The sequence below is a fragment of the Apodemus sylvaticus genome, chromosome 3 (assembly GCF_947179515.1).
Source record: "Apodemus sylvaticus chromosome 3, mApoSyl1.1, whole genome shotgun sequence".
In the NCBI taxonomy this organism is placed as follows: Eukaryota; Metazoa; Chordata; class Mammalia; order Rodentia; family Muridae; genus Apodemus; species Apodemus sylvaticus.
Window position 1 is genome coordinate 149,269,281 of NC_067474.1, and position 17,977 is coordinate 149,287,257.

At 53.2% G+C, this 17,977-nt stretch overlaps 1 protein-coding gene across 1 annotated transcript in view; it reads left to right on the top strand.

The window, feature by feature from the left end:
• The first annotated feature begins 4,711 nt into the window (after window positions 1-4,711).
• The window catches only part of Myom3 (myomesin 3), a 52,986-nt gene continuing 39,720 nt past the window's right edge, over window positions 4,712-17,977 (top strand). The window contains exons 1-9 of the mRNA XM_052175701.1: window positions 4,712-4,872; window positions 5,971-6,051; window positions 6,920-7,079; window positions 7,736-7,893; window positions 12,732-12,827; window positions 13,574-13,662; window positions 15,950-15,994; window positions 16,426-16,566; window positions 17,620-17,781. Of these exons, the coding sequence (XP_052031661.1) occupies window positions 4,712-4,872; window positions 5,971-6,051; window positions 6,920-7,079; window positions 7,736-7,893; window positions 12,732-12,827; window positions 13,574-13,662; window positions 15,950-15,994; window positions 16,426-16,566; window positions 17,620-17,781 (1,093 nt within the window). The remainder of the gene's footprint in view (window positions 4,873-5,970; window positions 6,052-6,919; window positions 7,080-7,735; window positions 7,894-12,731; window positions 12,828-13,573; window positions 13,663-15,949; window positions 15,995-16,425; window positions 16,567-17,619; window positions 17,782-17,977) is intronic.

A 17,977-nucleotide genomic window follows, 5' to 3' on the forward strand; every position in this document is an offset into this window, starting at 1 on the left:
TAAACAGAATCTGAGGTGGACCACAAGTCTGGCATGTGCCTGAGTTTATCCCTTCAGTCTGTCTGAAGGGCAGGGACAACTAGGGCCTATTTAAGGGACCATGTTCTGCTGAACAGGGGCCTACCACACTTAACCATCACACTTAACAGCAGTTGTCTGAGTCCAGAGAAACTCTTTCTAGACAAGGATAATAGGAAATGGGGAGGGCAGGGGTGGGTATATGCTTGAAATCATGGCATTCAAGACTGAGGCAGAAAGACAGCCAGTTGCAAGTTAACCTGGGCTACATAACAAAACCTTGTCTCAAAATAACCCCCAAAATATGATTGAGGGCTGGAGAGATGGTTCTGTGTTAGAACACTGGCTGCTCTTCTGAAGGACCCAGGATCAATGCCTCCAGTCCCTGCCTGCAGGAACTGCCTAGGGCTCCAGTCTGGTTTGAGCAAAGTGGGCACAAGTGTTCCCAGCTATAGAGTTTGTTGGCAACTGTCCTTCCAGTTGCAGGTTACCCTGGGGAAGTTTTCAGTTTCTCTGATCTGAAGTCCTTCCTGAGAGAAACAGCGTGTCAGGGTACCAGGCTCACAACCATTTGTAGCTCCAGCTCCAAGGGATCTGATGCCCTCTTCTGGCCTCTGCAGACACCAGGCATGCATGTGGTGGTGCCCAGATATACATACAAGTAAAATACTCATATACATAAAGTTTCCTTGAAAGAAAGAAAGGGAGGGAGGGAGGAAGAAAGAGAGAGAGAGAAAGCAAGGAAGAAAGAAACAGAAAAAGAAAGGAAGGCAGGAAAAAGAAAGGAAGGAAGGAAGGAAGGAAGGAAGGAAGGAAGGAAGGAAGGAAGGAAGGAAGGAAGGAAGGGAGAGAGGGAGAGAGAGAGAGAGAGAGAGAAGGGTGTGGTGGAGTAGAACACACCAGCATCCTCTCCCAGAGTTGCTCTGACTCTGGCCTGAGGAAGGGGTGAATCAGGGAAGCTTAGAAAGGGCTTTTCAAGTCAGGCAGGAGATTAAGATTAGGACTGAAAGCTCAGTGCCGCTCACTCCCTCTCCCCAGGGAGCAGCCTCTGAAGCTGTGGGAAGAGCAGCTGGCAGCGCTGACCTTGGGGCCTGTGGTTTGAGGAAGAGGCTGGGAGTGAAGCCATGTTCTCTGACCTGGAGCTGGCACAGCCTTCCTAGACCTGCACATGCTCTAGAGGGCAGTGTCCCTTCCTCCGGGCTCCCTAGATCCTGTCCTGGCCCTGCCTCACCGTAACACATAACCACGGGCAGACCCAGAGCAGCGCCTGTAACTGCTGGGTGATAGACAGGAAGAAGCCACACATCTCAACCTTAGCCAAGAGAACCAACATCGTCACCTTTAGGTCACCCTCTCTGCACTCTCTGCACAAAGCCGGCTACCCTGACATGTTCTCTGTCCCTCAGGAGGGAATTCAGATCGGAGAAGCTGAGAACCTTCCCCAGGGTGCCCTGCGACTGGAAGAACAGTTGCGATCCGACTTCTGAAGCTGAGAACATGTGTGTCCACTTTCCCCAAGCCAGGCTGGAGCCCTAGGCAAGGCTCTCAGTCCAGGCAGGCTGCGGTGGAAAAGCTGGATGGGGGAGGAGCAGCAGAAGGGGGTGGGGGCCACCCCACCTGTTGCTGCTGCCCAGCAGCGCTGGCAGGAAGAGACAGCCCTCCCCTCTGCCTCCACCCTCATCACAGCTCCCATCCATTGTCACCACACTGTCTCAGCGCTGCTATATTTAAGACGGTTACAAGGCTCCCAGATCACATTCTTCCCCCGTCCTCACTGAGCCGAGCGCAGGAAGAGACCAGGGGGCTTCTTACTGTCCTGGACATACCCGAGTGGACACCGCTGTCTCTGTGAGTCACATGTAGGGAGCAGGGGCTGAGGGAGCCCCTGCTGAGGGACACCCCAACTTTCCATAGCAAATGACCTATGGGGAGTGGTATATATGGTGCATGTGTAGTGTACATAACTCTAGTGTATGTGTGCCTGTGGTGTATGGGTTTGTGTATGTAGATATGATGAGGGGGTGGTCTGTGCATAGGTTTACATATAAAGTCTATGATGTTGTGTATCTATTGTGTGATGGGATAGTATTTGTGTGACTATGGTGTGTGTGTGTCTATAGTATAGTATGTGTGGCATGTGTATTTGTGTGTGTGATGTGTGCATCTATAGTGTTTATGTGTGTGTTGCAGGCTGTGTGTTTTGTAATGTATGTGTCTGTGTGTGTTATATAGGGTATGTGTCTGTGTTGTGCTATAGGGTATGTGTGTCTGTGTGTGTTGTACGGTATGTGTCTGTGGGTGTGTGTTGTGGGATATGCATGTGTGTGAGTCTGTGTGTGTGTTGCATGGTGTGTGTGTGTGTGTGTGTGTGTGTGTGTTTTGTAGGGTAGGTGTCTATGTGTGTGTTGTAGGATATTCATGTGTTTCTGCTATAGGGTATGTGTGTTCATGTCCTGTAGGGTATGTGTGTATCTGTGTGTGTGTGTGTGTGTGTTTGTAGTGTATATATGTAAGTATGTTGGGAAAGGGGTTTGTTTGGGAGATTTGAGCTTGGTGGCACCCCAGAACTCCATGCCTCATTTCACTGCTCTGTGTAGCCCTGGGTCTTCTCAGGTGAGTCCTCCTTGATTTTAAAGCTAAATATAAAGAAAAGGCCCCTGAGGATAGACTTGGATAGTCTATGCTGTGTGAAGTAGCAGCCGGAGCCCGAGTTGGCGGGTCCAGCAGGTCCAGCAGGTCCAGCAGGACGGAGCGTGCAGGCTGATGGCTGGTCATTCAACCCCACAGGCAGAGAAAAAGTGTAGATCCTGCGGTCCCAGACCTTGGGGCTGCTGGGGTCACCCCACACAGGGCATGAGGACACAGGGCTCTGCTGGGGAAGGAACAGCCTCCACTCAGCAGGGCCAGATCATCACAGCCGCAGCGGAGCTGCCGGAGCCTGTCCCAGCCCGTGCCGACCCACTGGGCAGGGTGCATCCACTCCCGCCCAGCCAGCGCTGCTTCTCGTCCTGTGGGAAAGGGCAATGGAGGCCACAAACCTGTCCTGCTTAATCCCACACTTTAGTCAGTGCTTTAAAAAGCATCCATGGCTCACCGCAGAGGAGGGGGTCTGGAGGCCGAATGCCAGCGGGTCACTGTGCTCGTTAGGGCAGAGTATCAGCGAGAGAGCCAGTGCTGACGTCAGAGCCCAGGAACCTCTTGGTTGGCTGGAGCCTTGCTCCCCGGGTCAACCCTGTGGGCTGAGGAAGAAGGGTAGCATGAGCAGGCTTGGCTATTTCTCCGCGTGCAGAGATGCTGTCTAGCCAGGAGGAGTGGGAGCCAGGCCTAAGTGGGCAACTGTCCTTTGGCTCCGCTGAGATGCTTGTCAGGAGCCCAGGGACCTTCGGAAGCAGCCCCCGTGGCCTCTGACTACTGCAAGCCACTGACCTCCTGATGGTCACGACTGGGGGCAGGACAGAAAACCAAACCTTAGGGAAGTAGAATAAATATGTGCCCATGGCTGGCGCTCAGAGCTGAGCCCTGCCACCAGCGAGTCACACACAGCCTCCACACAGGAAGAAACTAAGGAGGAAGAGGAGGCACTTTCTAAATGAGAAGCAAATTATAGGGCACAGATTAAAAAATACCAAAAAGATTGAAGAAGAGAAAGTTCTAGGCCTCTTGCATTTTGTTTGTCTGTTTGTTTGTTTCTTACAAGGCTTCAGAGGAAGTCAGTGGGACTATCTGACCCTTGGGTGGGACTTGCTTCTCCAGTTAACCTTATGGTTGCCCATCCCAGGAGTGTGCTAGACACATTTTACACATGGGGAGGCCAAGTCAGAAGGGCCACGGGCACACATTTAGAACCAGGAATGAAAACCTAGGGTCACAGGATTGCATCGGGTCACAGAGTCACAGTCCCCATATCGTGTATTAACATGGTGCTCAGGTTTGGCTTGAAGGAAAGGCTGGGGTGAGGAAACCAGCAAAGGCTCATGGGAAGGACTAGATAGAGAGACAGAGGACATCTGCCCATTCTAAGACTAGACCAAGCCCAGAACAGCAGTGTGAGGTCTGTCACCTTCTGGAAAGTCAAGCCCTGCAGAAGGGGATGAACAGAACACGGCCAGCAGCCAGGTCTCTGCTCACCCACTGCCAAGGCTCGAGGGACAGCAAAGAAGCCAGGCTCTGCCTTGGTCACCGTGGTCCCTTACCTTCTCAGGCCTCAGTCCCTATGCTCCTATAGAACAGTGGTTCTCAGCCCTTTGGGGGTCACATATCAGATATCCTGCATCTCAGATATTTACATTATAATTCATAACAGCAAAATTACAATTATTGTGAAATAATTTTAAGTCACCACAACATGAGGAACTGTATTAGAGGGCCTCAGCATGAAGAAGGTTGGAACCAGTGGGGCAGTGGCAGCGCACGCCTTTAATCCCAGCACTTGGGAGGCAGAGGCAGGCAGATTTCTGAGTTAGAGGCCAGCCTGGTCTACAGAGTGAGTTCCAGGACAGAGAAACCCTGTCTTGAACCCCCCACCCCACTTCCCCCCAAAAAAGAAAAGAAAAACGAATGTTGGGACCACTGCTCTAGAGAAAAGACTGCTCCTGCCCACGCCCAGAGCCCTTGGGAAGGGAGGTTGCAGATGCTTGGTAGGAGAACTGACCACCGTACACCTTGGCTTTGACAGGTTATTGCGCTCGCAGCCATGACTCTGCCCCACAGTCCTGGAGGCGCCGGGGAGCCCCAAGCCTCCCAAGCCGTGCAGGTCCACAGGCTGGAACACAAGCAGGAGGAGGAGCAGAAAGAGGAGCGGCAGCACAGCCTGCACATGGGTTCTTCAGTGCAGAGACGGACCTACCGCAGCAGGTGGGCGTGCCCTGGCCCTGTGGCCCCTCCCCCGACGTGGCTCCGCCCCAGGACCCCAGTTTGAAGGGGTTGCATAGCCTAGCTGTCCAGAGACTCCCTGGGTAGCACAGGTTCACCTTCTGAGATACCCCAGATCCCCATCTGAATAAAAGTGACAAGGGGCAGTCCTCTACAGACCCTGTCTGAGAACAGACACAGTCAGTACCTCGGGGAGTGTGCTGGGGACTTTTCGTCCCCATGACAAAGCACCTGAGAAAAACACGTTAGGAGAAGAAGAGTGGAGTTTTTGTTTTTGTTTCGTTTTGTTGGGTTTGTTGTTGTTGTTGTTGTTGTTAGTGTTTGGTTTTGTTTGTTTGCCCAGCCCTTTATGGGGTCTATTCCAGTCTTGGCTCCGTTGCTTTGAGGCTGAGGTGAGGCAGGACAAACATTATGCTAGCAGGATAGCCAGGAACAGAGAGGTGGGGGAGAGGGAGGGAGGAAGGGAGGAAGGGAGGGAAGGAGGGAGGGAGGGAGGAACGAAGGAAAGAAGGAAAGAAGGAAAGAAAGAAGGAAGGGAAAGGCAGGAAGGAAGGACAGAAGAAGGAAGGAAGGAAGGCAGGAAGGAAGGGAGTCTGGAACAAGGCAAAGGCCCTATAATCTACTTCCTACATGTCTAGATATTTCTTCTGCTCCCAATAAAACCACCAAACTGAACCCATTAGGGGCTGGAGTGACTGGTGATGATGAGCACACAGCCCTGTGGTCCTTGTGGTTCCTCTGGCCTGTGTAGCCCCTGTGGCCTGTGTAGCCCCTGTGGTCCCCGTGGCCCCCGGGGCCCATGTGGCCTGTGTGGCCCAGCCCCTTCTCAGTGAATAGATCAGAAGCTGAGGACTGAGTTTTTCAACACAGGTCCGTTAGGGGATGCCTCACATCCAGACCTTAACAGGAGACAGAGCCAGTCCAGAGTCAGGAGATGTCCTTGCTCTCTGAGACCCCTGCATTGAGAGGGAGGTTCAGTATGAGAAGGGAGCTCGGGGGTTGCCTTCTGGTACCCTATGGGTCTCAGGGACCCCAGGAAATCCCCCCCCCCAGATCCGTGACCTCCCTCTCTCCTGGCAGTGAGGAGGAACAGCAATTCAGCTCTGAGGACTACGCCCTGGCTGCTGCCCTGGCCCTGACAGCCTCCTCAGAGTTGTCCTGGTAAGTCACATGACTGTCACTGGATGCGGAAGGACTGTTTTATCTTGACCCTGGTCTCCTGTCCCCCACCTCTCCGTGGGCTCCCACTGACACACAATGGGTATGCCCAAAGTTCCTTTTGCAGACGAGTTGGACAGAGTGCAAACCAGACACTGTGAGGCCAAGCCTCACACTAGCCCCTGGATGAGTCCTCACAGCAAGACAGGACTGTCCCCAGGCAGCTATCCTCATTACCACAAAAGTTTCACAAGTAAGAGAGGAACTGGCCATGGGGTACAGACTGGTAACAAGGCAAGGCTCACACAAGGAAGGGAAGGTCTCTGCATGCCTGAGTGTGGCCAGAGGACCACAGCTTTAGGAAAGAACCCTGGGCTTGACATCTGGGACAGTCCTGCTGTCCTTAAGCAAGTCACTGGACCTCAGTTTCCTGTCCTGTGAGACACATCCAGACACATCGGAAATCAGCCAACTGTTTGTTAAGGAGCTTCACACAGGCCATTCCTAACTACACACTTACTATACATGTGAACCTTTTTGAGACAGAATTTCACGTGGACTAGGCTAGCCTCAAGCTTGCTATGTAGCCAAAGGTGGCCTTGAACTTTTGACCCTCCTGCCTCCTGAGTGCTGGGGATGAAAGCACGTGTTGTATACGGTGCTGTGGATCAAACCCCAGGGCTCTGCGCCTTTGAGACAAGCACTCCACGAACTGAGCTACATCTCCCAGTCTCCTTTCAACGTGTCTGCCAGATACAAGGATACGAGGCCGTGCTTGTCCCTAAGGCACATTCCCAAGTACCCCGAGTATGTGGGGTGCGGGGTAGGACCGCTCCGGCCTCTGTGGGTGTGTCTGAGTCCTGTCCTACAGGGAAGCTAAGCTGAGACGACAGACCACCACCGTGGAGCTGGAGGAGCGTGGGCAGAGGCGCGTGGGCTTTGGCAATGACCTGGAGCGGATGGAGGTGGCCTTCCTACGGACTCAGAGGCTGCTTCGTCAGAAACGAGACTGGAAGGCGCTACGGCAACGGGTGAGGCGGGCGCTGGGGAGACCCCAGCCTTGAATCTGACACACACACACACACACACACACACACACACACACCCCGCCAAAGCTCCATCCTTACTCCTCCCCTTCTCCAAGCATATCCAGGAAAAGGCCCTAGGTCCCAATTCTGAGGCCCCTACCCTCAGCTGGGTAACCTGAGAAAAGGCTGTGTTTGAGCCTCAGTTTCCCGTCTGTGACTCGGGTGTGGTTATAACAGCTCTGTGCTGAGGTAGAAATTAAATGAACTTAGACTTGTGGTATGACTTCCCAGTGTCTAGAAGACCTTCACAATTGTGCAGGGTCTGAGGTCCCTTCCCTGCCCCACCCCACCCAGGTCACACTTCACAGGGCTTCTTTACATAACCCGTGTGTTCTTCACGGAGTGACTCACTCGCTGCCATAACTCCTACAGGAGTGAGCAAATAGATATCTTCATTGTCCTCATTTTACAGGCGAGGAGAATAAGGCCCTGCCTGCCTGTATTCCCATAGCTGATCCTAGAACACATTCCCTGACCACTGAGCAACACTGCCTCAAGATGGTGTAGATGTGGGCTCAGCCAGAGATTGAATGTCAGGGGGCAACGTGATAGGGAAGCCATCCCTGGCCCCTTGAAATCACACACCCCTTCACCTCCAGACAGAGGAGAAGGTTCGGGAGGCCAAGGAACTGATTGAGCTGTGCTCCGGTCGGGGCCCCTGGTTCTGGATCCCACTTCGATCGCATGCCGTCTGGGAGTATACCACAGTACTGCTGACCTGCACCGTCCAGGGGTCACCTCCATTCCAGGTCACCTGGTAAGCCCTTAGGGCTGGAGACGGAGTCTTCGCACTCCCTCTGTCTCTCTTGGAATTCTTCAGGGGCCCCCATCTTCACCCAAGGTTCCTCTGTCTCAGCAAGGCCATACCCCACAGACTCTGAGTTCCACCCACCCTACACACAGAGTGATGCCAACTGCCTGGGAGCCTCGGGCCCGCTTGGGACTTAGTTATTCTTAGCCTGGGTGGGGAAGACTGGAGCCCCCTGGAGAGCCAGCCCTTGTAAAAATATGACTCCGTGACCCGAGAAGACAGCTGCTCTCAGCTGGACGTCTTCAGTACTAGAGACTGTTCTAGGAGTCAGAACAGAAAGCCTGCCGCTAGGGAGGGGTGGGGAGGGCAGGATCCCGCTGAGAGGATGGGCTCAGGTCTCGAGGCCTAGCTTCTCTCCACCCGCCTCTGAGTCAGGGTGTGGCCACAGGTAGATGACTTAACCAGATGCTTCTGGTTTTGCTTCTGTTCCCAGTTCAGGTAATAGGCTGAAGACCCTTCTCAGGCTGATTCATGCTAAGGGTTTAATGCCCCACAGAGAAAGTCCTCAGAACTGACAGGAACTGGGAAACACACATGCGTGTGATGCCAGCGCTTAAGAGGCTGAGGCAGGAGAGTCACGACTAGAAAGACTAGAAAAGAGAAAGAAAAGAAAGAGAAAGTTGAGGAGACAGGCGACATTTCTAGAAGCATGCCAGCACCCCAGCAGCCTGATAGCTGGGGAACCCTCTGAGCAAAGTGCTGGAGATGGGGTACCTGTGGCCGCTTCCTAAGGAGGCATTGCTGTCTACGGAATGGAGACGCCGATTACCGCATCTTAGAACCATTGCCAGGCAGGTACAGGGTAAGAAAGGAGTTTTGCCTGGCAGTGCTGGCACACACCTGTAATCCCAGCACTCTGGGAGGCAGAGGCAGGCAGGTTTCCGAGTTCAAGGCCAGCCTGATCTACAGAGTGAGTTCCAGGACAGCCAGGGCTACACAGAGAAACCCTGTCTCGAAAAAAAACAAATCCAAAAAAAAAAAAAAAAAAAAAACTGGCCACAGAGAAGTGTTCTCCCAGTCCTGCTCAGATCAATGGGGAGAGGGAAAGAAAGGAAATAGTTATTCCGGTCTAAAATGTCCAGGAAGGCTTCTCAGAAGAGGTGGCACGGGAGTTGAAGGGTGAATATCACATGATCCAAAAACAAGCCAAATAAAGGAATGGCCTTTACAGAGACCGGCACTCTTGTCCCACTGAAGCCAAAGTGGCTCAGGATTCAGATTTGGGACTTCTCCTAGTAGTCGCCAAGCAAGAGAGCAACAGGCTAGGGTTTTGTTCTTGTTGTGTTTGTTTTTTGTTTGTTTTGCTTTGGGGTTTGTGTTTGTTACTGTTATTGTTTTTAACTTAAAGCACACAGGTGCTAAGTAGCTGGAGATGGGAAACATGTAGGCGGGTCACAACCAAGAGTGACATCTGAAGGGAGCTGGCCTCCAGGCCGGACAGTTCCAGCTGGCACACTTTCAAAGTTATACAGTGAACAGTGAGATGGGCAGTGGGGTGCCTGGGAGACCCGAGCCAGTGCCACTGGTGTGGGGGCGGGGATGCGTGGGGGCGGGGCTGTGTGTGGGCGGGGCTGTGTGGGGCGGGGCTGTGTGGGGCGGGGCTGTGTGGGGCGGGGCTGGTTTCTGCTCAAGCAAGCAAGGCCAGCAGCACAAAGCCAAGTATTCCTGAAAGGTTAGAAGCCAAGGCCAGACCCATTGACTGGTGACCCCTGGCTTGGTGATCCTGGAGCAGAACCATAAGACTGGTCTCTAAGCGTGTGTTCCTGCTCAGGAGAGTCTCGTTCATTCAGCCACCGCTGAGCGTTTCCTAGATGCGGAAGCATTGAGAGGACTCAAACATGCAGCGTTCCTCTAGCGAGGCAAGGTCGCTGAGCGCTCGGTTACAGTCGCTGAGGACAGGAGACTTGCTATGTAGGGCAGGCAAGGGAGGAATCTGGATGGGACTTGGGACTGCGTTTGAACAAGAAGAAACCCCAGAATACCCCAGAGTATTTGGGGGAGCTCACTGCTCAGAGTGTGCCAGGGAGAGGCAAAGGGAGGGGACAGCAACTGCTGGAAGTACCCTTAAAAATGGAATCTAGGGCTAGAGGATGGCTTAATGGCTAAGAATGTATACGGCTCTTCCAAGGGACCAGAGGTCAATCCCCAGCACCCGTGTTGGTAGCTTACAACTGTCTGTAACTCCAGCTCACTGGAAGCCAAAGTCTCTGGCTCCTTTGGGTTCTGCATTAACATACACAATTCCCCACACACCTCCTGCACATAAGATTTTTTGGTTTTTTTGTTTTGTTTTTTGTTTTTGTTTTTGTTTTTGTTTTTGTTTGGTTGGTTTGGTTTGGTTTGGTTTGGTTTGGTTTGGTTTGGTTTGGTTTGGTTTGGTTTGGTTTGGTTTTTCAAGACAGGGTTTCTCTGTGTAGCTCTGACTGTCCTGGAACTCTCTCAGTAGATCAGGCTGGCCAGGAACTCAGAAATCCACCTGCCTCTGCCTCCCAGGTGCTGGGATTAAAGGCGTGTGCCACCACTGCCCAGCTAAGTTTTTTGTTTTGTTTTTAAATTTAAAAAAAAAAAAAAAGGAAAGCTAGTAGTTCTAGGACAAGACTTCATAGTAAGACCCTGTCTCAAAAAACAAAAATAGGTAGGTAGGTAGATAGATAGATAGATAGATAGATAGATAGATAGATAGATAGCATATCTAACTATCCCAGGAGTGTAAGCATAAAGGCACAGGCCTATGATCCCTGGCTTCAGGAGGCTGAGGCAGGAAGGTCACAAGTCTGAGACTGGCCTGGGCTGCCCAGTGAGACACTAACTCAGAGAACAAAGGAAAATGTAGGCAAATAGTAAGTCCCTTTCTTGATGTCCCTCTGGCTGCAGGGGCAGGCAGGATGAGGCTTAGGGCCTGGCAGCTGCTGCGCCTTGAGAGGAAGGCAGGGCCTGGACAGCCTGAGGTGTCTGGAATGTTTCTGACAGGTGTGGGCTAGGGGCCTGGCCCTCAGAGCCTGGAGAGATGTGTGCCCAGATTAGACACTGCCCTCCCTGCAGGAGACTTAGCTGGGCCCCTTCCTAAATGGGTACAGCCTGGGGACAGAGTGGATGTGTCTGTTCTGTGGCCATGGAGATAAAGAGGACACACAGAGAGACAGGCCAGGTCCAAAAAGAGGCTGGTCCTGAGGCTGGGGTGCCCTCTGTCTGCAAGAAGGACACCCTCCTCTTCAACCTCAACTGCCTATGCTTGAGCACAAAGAGGCATTTCTGCATTCACCCCTGAGACACACACACACACACACACACACACATACACACCTGCCTACCCCACCCCCAACACTAGTGTCCAGGTCCCATACCCAGAAGTCCTAAGTTTACTGGGGCACAGGGCAAGTCTGAACACAGCTCTGGCCACTGGAGGCTCCGCTCACAGCATCCCAGCCTCCTTCCAGTCACAGGGCACAGAGGAGGTCAAACTGATGCTAAGTGGGTCAGCAGCGGCCACGTGGCACCTGTCCCCACTTGCTGTTGACCATTGTCATATGACCACGCCTCCCAGAGAGAAGACAAGGAGACAGGCAGTGTGTTGGGAGGCTCCAGGGTAAATCCTGTTTCTTTAGACTTAGCACAGTGGTTCCTGACCTCCCTAATGCTGCGACCCTTTAATACAGCTCCTCACATCGTAGTGGGGACCCCAACCAGAAAACCATTTTCATTGTTACTTCATACATGTAACTTTGCTACTGTTATGAATTGTAATGTAGTATCTGTATTTTCTGATGGTCTTAGGCGATAGCTGTGAAAGGGTCATTTGATTCTCAAAGGAGTCTCGACCCACAGGCTGAGAGCCACCGGGTTAGGGGACCTGATGTGCCAGAGCTGTGTGTGCTCTCTGATGCAGGCCCCAGAAGGCTTGTGTTCCAACTCTGCACATAACTAAGAGCCTTCAGGGATGTGGAGACAACCCCAGGTCCCGTGTGTGCTAGAGAAATGTCCCACGCCCCGCCTGCACCCCAGCTCCGGGCAAAGACCTTTAAGTTTCCTTGGATGATCTTACTGAGAGCTAAAATTACAGACAGAAATTATGGAGGCGCATGCCTGTAACCCCAGCATTCAAAAGACTGAGCCCTGAGGATCTCATGTGAGCTACATAGTGACACCCTGTCTCCAAAGATGGAGGAAAAGCAGGGGAAGAGGAGGGGGGATGGAGAAGGACAGGGAAATGGGGGAGGGGAGAGGAGAGAGAGGAAGCAGCAGCAACTAGGTTTGGTAGCTGCACACTTGAGAGACAGAGGCAGGAGTATTAGCAATTTGTGGTCATCCTTGGCTACGTTTCTAAATCAGGGCTAGCCTGGGCTACCTGAGACCCAATCTCAAAACTTCAAAAAATAAATAGTAATTATAAGCATCTGCCCTGGGGAGTTATAAAGAGAGATTTGGAGCTTCTTTTGGTACAGGCCCCTCAAAGAGGAGTACAGGGCCAAGGCCTTGTCCCTGGTGTCCCCTGGGAGTACCTCTGTCAGCTGCCTCAGACTGGAATGGACCTTTGAGCATCTATAGTGAGCAGGACTATGGAAGTGTTACCCCACCTTAGGGGCACGGGAGCCCTGCAGAGGCAACTCTGTGTAGAAGGCCAGCCTTGTGTGCTCCCATTTTCCAGGTGAGGACAACTGAGGCTGGCAGTGAAAGTTCCAGCAGGGGTATAGCCAGATGGAGAGAGCAGCACATGGCTGAGGCTGGCATCGTGGTCTGAAAGCTCTGAGTCACCCCAGCTCACCCCAGCTACTGCGTCTCCACAGGTACAAGAACGACATCCGGATCGATCCCCGTCTCTTTCCACCCGGCAAATACCGAATCACCAACAACTACGGGCTGCTGACCCTGGAGATCAGGAGGTAAAAGCACAGACAGAGTGTGACCCATGTCCCCATGACTCGGGTCCCAACACCACTGAGGCTAAACCTGGGCTCTGGGACCCTGGTTTAGCCTTGCTCAGAAGGCCTGAGGGACTGGGGAGGCTTGAGGACCCAGCAAGAGAGATCTTGCCTGAGGCGCCAGGGAACTCAGGGCGCCAAGGGGCTCTTGGCACTGACGGGGCCAGAGAGGCACATCCTCCCGCCTGCTCCGTCAGGGTACCTTGGATGCGAACCAAGTCAAGCTTCTTTGGGGCACACACAGGGCTACTCTGGCTGGTGAGGAGACCCAGGCCTGAAACAGAGGATCTGGGCATTATGCCTGGCTCTGGCGTGGGCTGGCACTAGGCTCAGCAAGTCTGCTGCCTGGTGTGAAACCCTGATCGTGATTTTTGACGTGGAGATGCCAATAGGACAGGAGGCAGTGCCCGAAAGAGGTGCAGACAGCTGCATTGAATTTCAGTCACTATGTGACTGTGGGAGAACCGCTCCACCTCTCTGATTGTCTCCGGTCGGTAACAACAAGGCCATACGGTACATGATGTTTTCAAAGCCCTTTTCCTTGAGCTGATTAGGCTGATCTTACATCTCTAGTGTTTCACAGAGACCAGCCCAAAGACATGCAGCCCTGGATCTTTAACCCAGGCTCTTTTCCCACCCAGAGGGTGGGGAGAGGGTTCCTCGTGGAGCCTAGCACCCTGTGGGATTCTCCCCTCCCTCCTTTTCAGGTGCACAGTTGAGGACTCAGCCACCTACACTGTGCTGGTGAAGAATGCCTACGGCCAGGCCTCTTCCTTTGCCAAAGTCCTCATCCGCAGTAAGTCCATCCTTCCCCAACAGGCCAGGCCCTACAAGCCCATGGCCAACAGATAGTCATGAACCTAAGATGGCCCAGGAGCTGAGAACTGGGGACCTGGAGGCCTTTGGATTGAGAGAGCCTCCTCTCTCAGACTAGCAAGGCCAACTGGGTGAGTCGATGGCATACACACACATACACACACTCACACACTCACACACATACACACACTCACACACACACTCACACACACACTCACACTCACACACATACACATACTCACACACACATATACACACTCACACACACTCACACTCACACACACTCACACTCACACACACACACACACACACACACACACACACACACACGAAGCTCAGTCCCTGAAGAGTGTGTGAAGAGCCACGAGGAGGAGAAGTAAGGATCATCCCACACACACACACAGCACTCATTGTGCATCCAGTATCTACAGTCTGTCTCTGCCCTACGCAGGCCTTGAACTCAGCTCTGTCTACAGAGTCAGCAGGCATGGGTCAGTCACTAAACTTTGTATGAACTAGGTAAAAGGATCAGGAAGGGGGACTGTCCTACAAGTGGAATGCAGAACAGACTGGGCTTCAGGCCTCACTGCCCCTGACAGACCTCCATGAAGAACCTAGACAACTGCTCCAGGTGACCTTGACAGCCTGTCTCCGTAGCTTGTTGGAGCCGGCCCAGACAAGGGCCTCCCTCCGAGAGGGCGACCCAGGAGCAAAAGCAAAAGCTGCCCCTTCCTGACTCCCTGCCCACTGCCCTTCCCTGCTTTCTCCTGTGTGTTTTCCTACTGGGCTCAGCCCTCCTAGAGGTTGCTCAGTGAACATTTAAACGCCACAGCTCACAGCAGGTCAGACACCCGGGCTTCAGCCAGACCTGGGTTCCCATCCTGGCTCTGCCTTAGCTACCGTGGGGGGCCTGGAAAAGCCCCCTAACCTCTTGAAGGTGAGGACGATGGGGTCCTGCTCCCTCCTCAGATGCTCGTGGCTGGTCAGTGAGATGGTACAGAAAAGCCTGACATGCCGCTCTTGGGGGAGGGTGTTGTCTTTTGTCCCTCTGTGAATGCTATACCTGGACTTCAGGGCTTGGGAGTAAGAGGTTCTACGTGGTATATTCTTGGGGTCTCTCTCTGCCTCTCTGTGTCTGTCTCTTTGTCTATGACTCTCTATTTCTGTCTGTCTCTGTCTCTATCTCTCTGTCTCTATCTCTCTGTCTGTTTCTATCTTACTGTCTCTGTCTCTCTGTCTCTCTCTGTCTCTTTGTCTCTGTCTCTCTATCTCTCTGTCTGTCTCTGTCTCTCTCTCTCTGTCTCCCTTGCCTAACCAGGGCAGCTGTCCAGCCTGCCCCCCTTGCCTGTCACAATCTTGTTAGACTGTCCTTTGCAGTCCTCTATGGTCTGTGCATTCCTGAGATAGCTCCCGGGAGACAGCTGTCCCCATCACCCAGCCAGGTTCTCCGTGTAGACATTTGAGCCGCGCCATAGGCTGTGCCCAGAGTGAAACCCAAGGTCACACTCTGTGTCTCCCTAACCAGCCTCCTCCCTCCTTCCATACCTCTGCTCTTCCCTCCCTCCATCAAGGCCAGCAATTCAAAGATCCCTGCTGGAGGCAGGAGCTCACAGACACCGCCTCTGCCCCTGACTGTCTCCATGATGGCATGGGGGTCTCTATGCATGTTCCCGTACTGGGAGACAGGACCCCAGGTTCGAATACCAGCTCTGTGTATCACCTGGAACCTACCTGTGCCCCTTCCAGACCTCACTCTGGTGGTCAGGAGCACATCATGGCTCAGGCTACTGGGGTTAGTTGGGTAACTCGGCCTCAGTTTCTCCATCTGTGAGAGTTGGCAGAGTTAAGCTAAGGGCAACAGCTCCTCCACTTCACTATGAGCCTACAGCCGACCCTGTCAGTGATGATGCCTCCGGGGTCTCTGGCCAGGATTGTCCCCTTTGAGGACAGTGTAAGATCCCATCAGCAAGTTCAGACAGAGGAGGAAAACCAGCATTTATGAAGCCCCTACTGTGTGCTGGGCACTGACTAGGGGCTTTATGCATGAAACCCGATGTGTTCATATCCCACACTATTGAGGAGAAATCACGGCTCCCGTTTTGCTGAGGAAGAAACTGAGGAACGGGAACATGAAAGGGTTTCCCCAGAGCTGCTGCAGGGGCCACTGACAAATCAGAACTCAAGGCCACACCCATGACCATGGCCCCAAATGTAGGAGGACTGTGGGGTCTGAGATGTCTACAGCCGCATTTGTCTTGTTTTGGCAGCTTACGTGGGGAAAGACGCTGGCTTTGACTCAGAGATCTTTAAACGTAAGTGGGCTGGGGAGGGAGCAGGGCCTGCGGGATCCCACGGTCCTTCTCAGAAGAGCCACCTTGGCCCTCAAAGCCTATCCTTTGATGGAAGGCTGTCGCAGGGGCTGACCCCTAACTGGCTGACTTCCTGGCTTCCCCTGTCCCACCCCAGGACATTTTCCCCTACTGATGTGCCTTTAAGAACTATAAATCACCAGCCGTGGTGGTTCACACCTTTAATCCCAGCACTCAGGAGGCAGAGGTAGCTAGAACTCTGTGAGTTCGAGGCCAGCCTGGTCTATAAAGAGAGTTCCAGGATAGCCAGGGCTACACAGAGAAACCCTGTCTCGAAAGAAAGAAAACAACACACTGAATCCTTGCTCCCATGTAGACCCGGGACAGGCCGGTGTCTCCAAAGACCTTGGTTCCATGTTTCTGTCCTCACCCAGGATCTATGCTGGGCCCCAGCGTGGAGTTTACATCGGTGTTGAAGCCAATCTTTGCCCGAGAGAAAGAGCCCTTCTCCCTGACGTGTTTGTTCTCAGACGATGTGTTAGAAGCTGAACAGAGAATCCAGTGGTTCAGAGATGGTGAGCCATGGCCTGCTGAGGCAGAGCCCTGCCCCTTCCCAATCAGGGGACAACAGGCATCCCCACCCCAGGGGTCAGCCACGCCCTTCCTCCCCTCCCCCAACACATGTTCAGAATAAAGAGCTCCTGGGTGGCCCGGGCAGAAAGTGTGTGAGAGCAGAGGGCAGCTGGCCCTCTGAGGCTAACTGTGACCAGGCCTGCGGGCTAAGGACAAGGAGCACAGCCCTTCTCCTGAGCCCAGGAAGGGGGCACCTGCTGAGCAGGGTAGAGTCAGGAAGCCTGAGGAACAGCTGCACTAACAAGACATGTTTTCCCAAACCTGTCTATCATTCAGAACAGAGTGCTGACAGGGAGGCGGAGCGAGGTCTCTTCTCCAAGGCAGCTCAGGGCAAGGCCGCTCCCAGAGCGTCCTCAGAGGGCCAATCAAGGTCCTGCTCAGGGGCCCGAGTCTCTCCTCTCTCCGCTGACCTCTGTCCCCTCTGCCCTCCTCACCGTGTGAGACCCTGGCCCTTTACTAAACTCTCATCTCTCAGGAAGGCCCACTTCCTACATGGACAGAGTGCTTGCCTATCTAGCATACATGAAACCGGGTTCTATCCCCAGGACCACATAAATGGGGCATGAAAGCGTATGTCTCTCATCCCAGCACTCAGGAGTCAGAGGCTAGAGGAGCGGAAGTCAGAGGGACACATAGGCTACTTGAGACTTTATCTCAAAAAAAAAAAAAATAAAAACTACTTCCATCCTCTGAGCCTCCTGTTTCTATACCTCACACCTCACACGGACCCCTCTTTCCCACACCCCTCCTAGTTCCTGGCCTGCTAATTACCCTCCTAAACCTTTACTCTCTCCTTTGACCCCACCCTGACCCTGACTGATCCCTGATCCTGTCCTTCAGATCTCTCAGAAAAGAGTTTAGAGCCCACGTGGTCAGATCCCTGAAAGTTTTCAATACCTACCTCCACCCCCACCTGAGCCTCTGCCTTCAGCCATACCTGCCATCCCCCTGCCCCCTCACCGTGAGCTCACACTGGACCCTCTTCCCATCCACAGGCAGGCTACTGAGGTCTTCAGCACGTAGGCAGATACTCTACGCAGACCGCCAGGCCTCCGTAAAGGTGTCCTGTGCCTACAAGGAGGACGAGGGTCTCCACACAATCCGGGTTTCCTCCCCCTTTGGGCCTCAGGAACAGAGTGCCTATGTCTTTATAAGAGGTAAGGTGACCACTTCATCCAAGGCTCCTGCACTCTTGGGACTTAGGTTCCTCTACTGTGAAGATGTCGGGTTGATCTCTAATGGTCCCTTCAGTAGCATCCTGTGGATTCAAAGGACACAGCCAAGTCTCCACCGTCTCCAAGAGGAGATGTGGTAAGGGCCAGAAGTGTCAGGGACCAGGAGGGAGGACTCTAT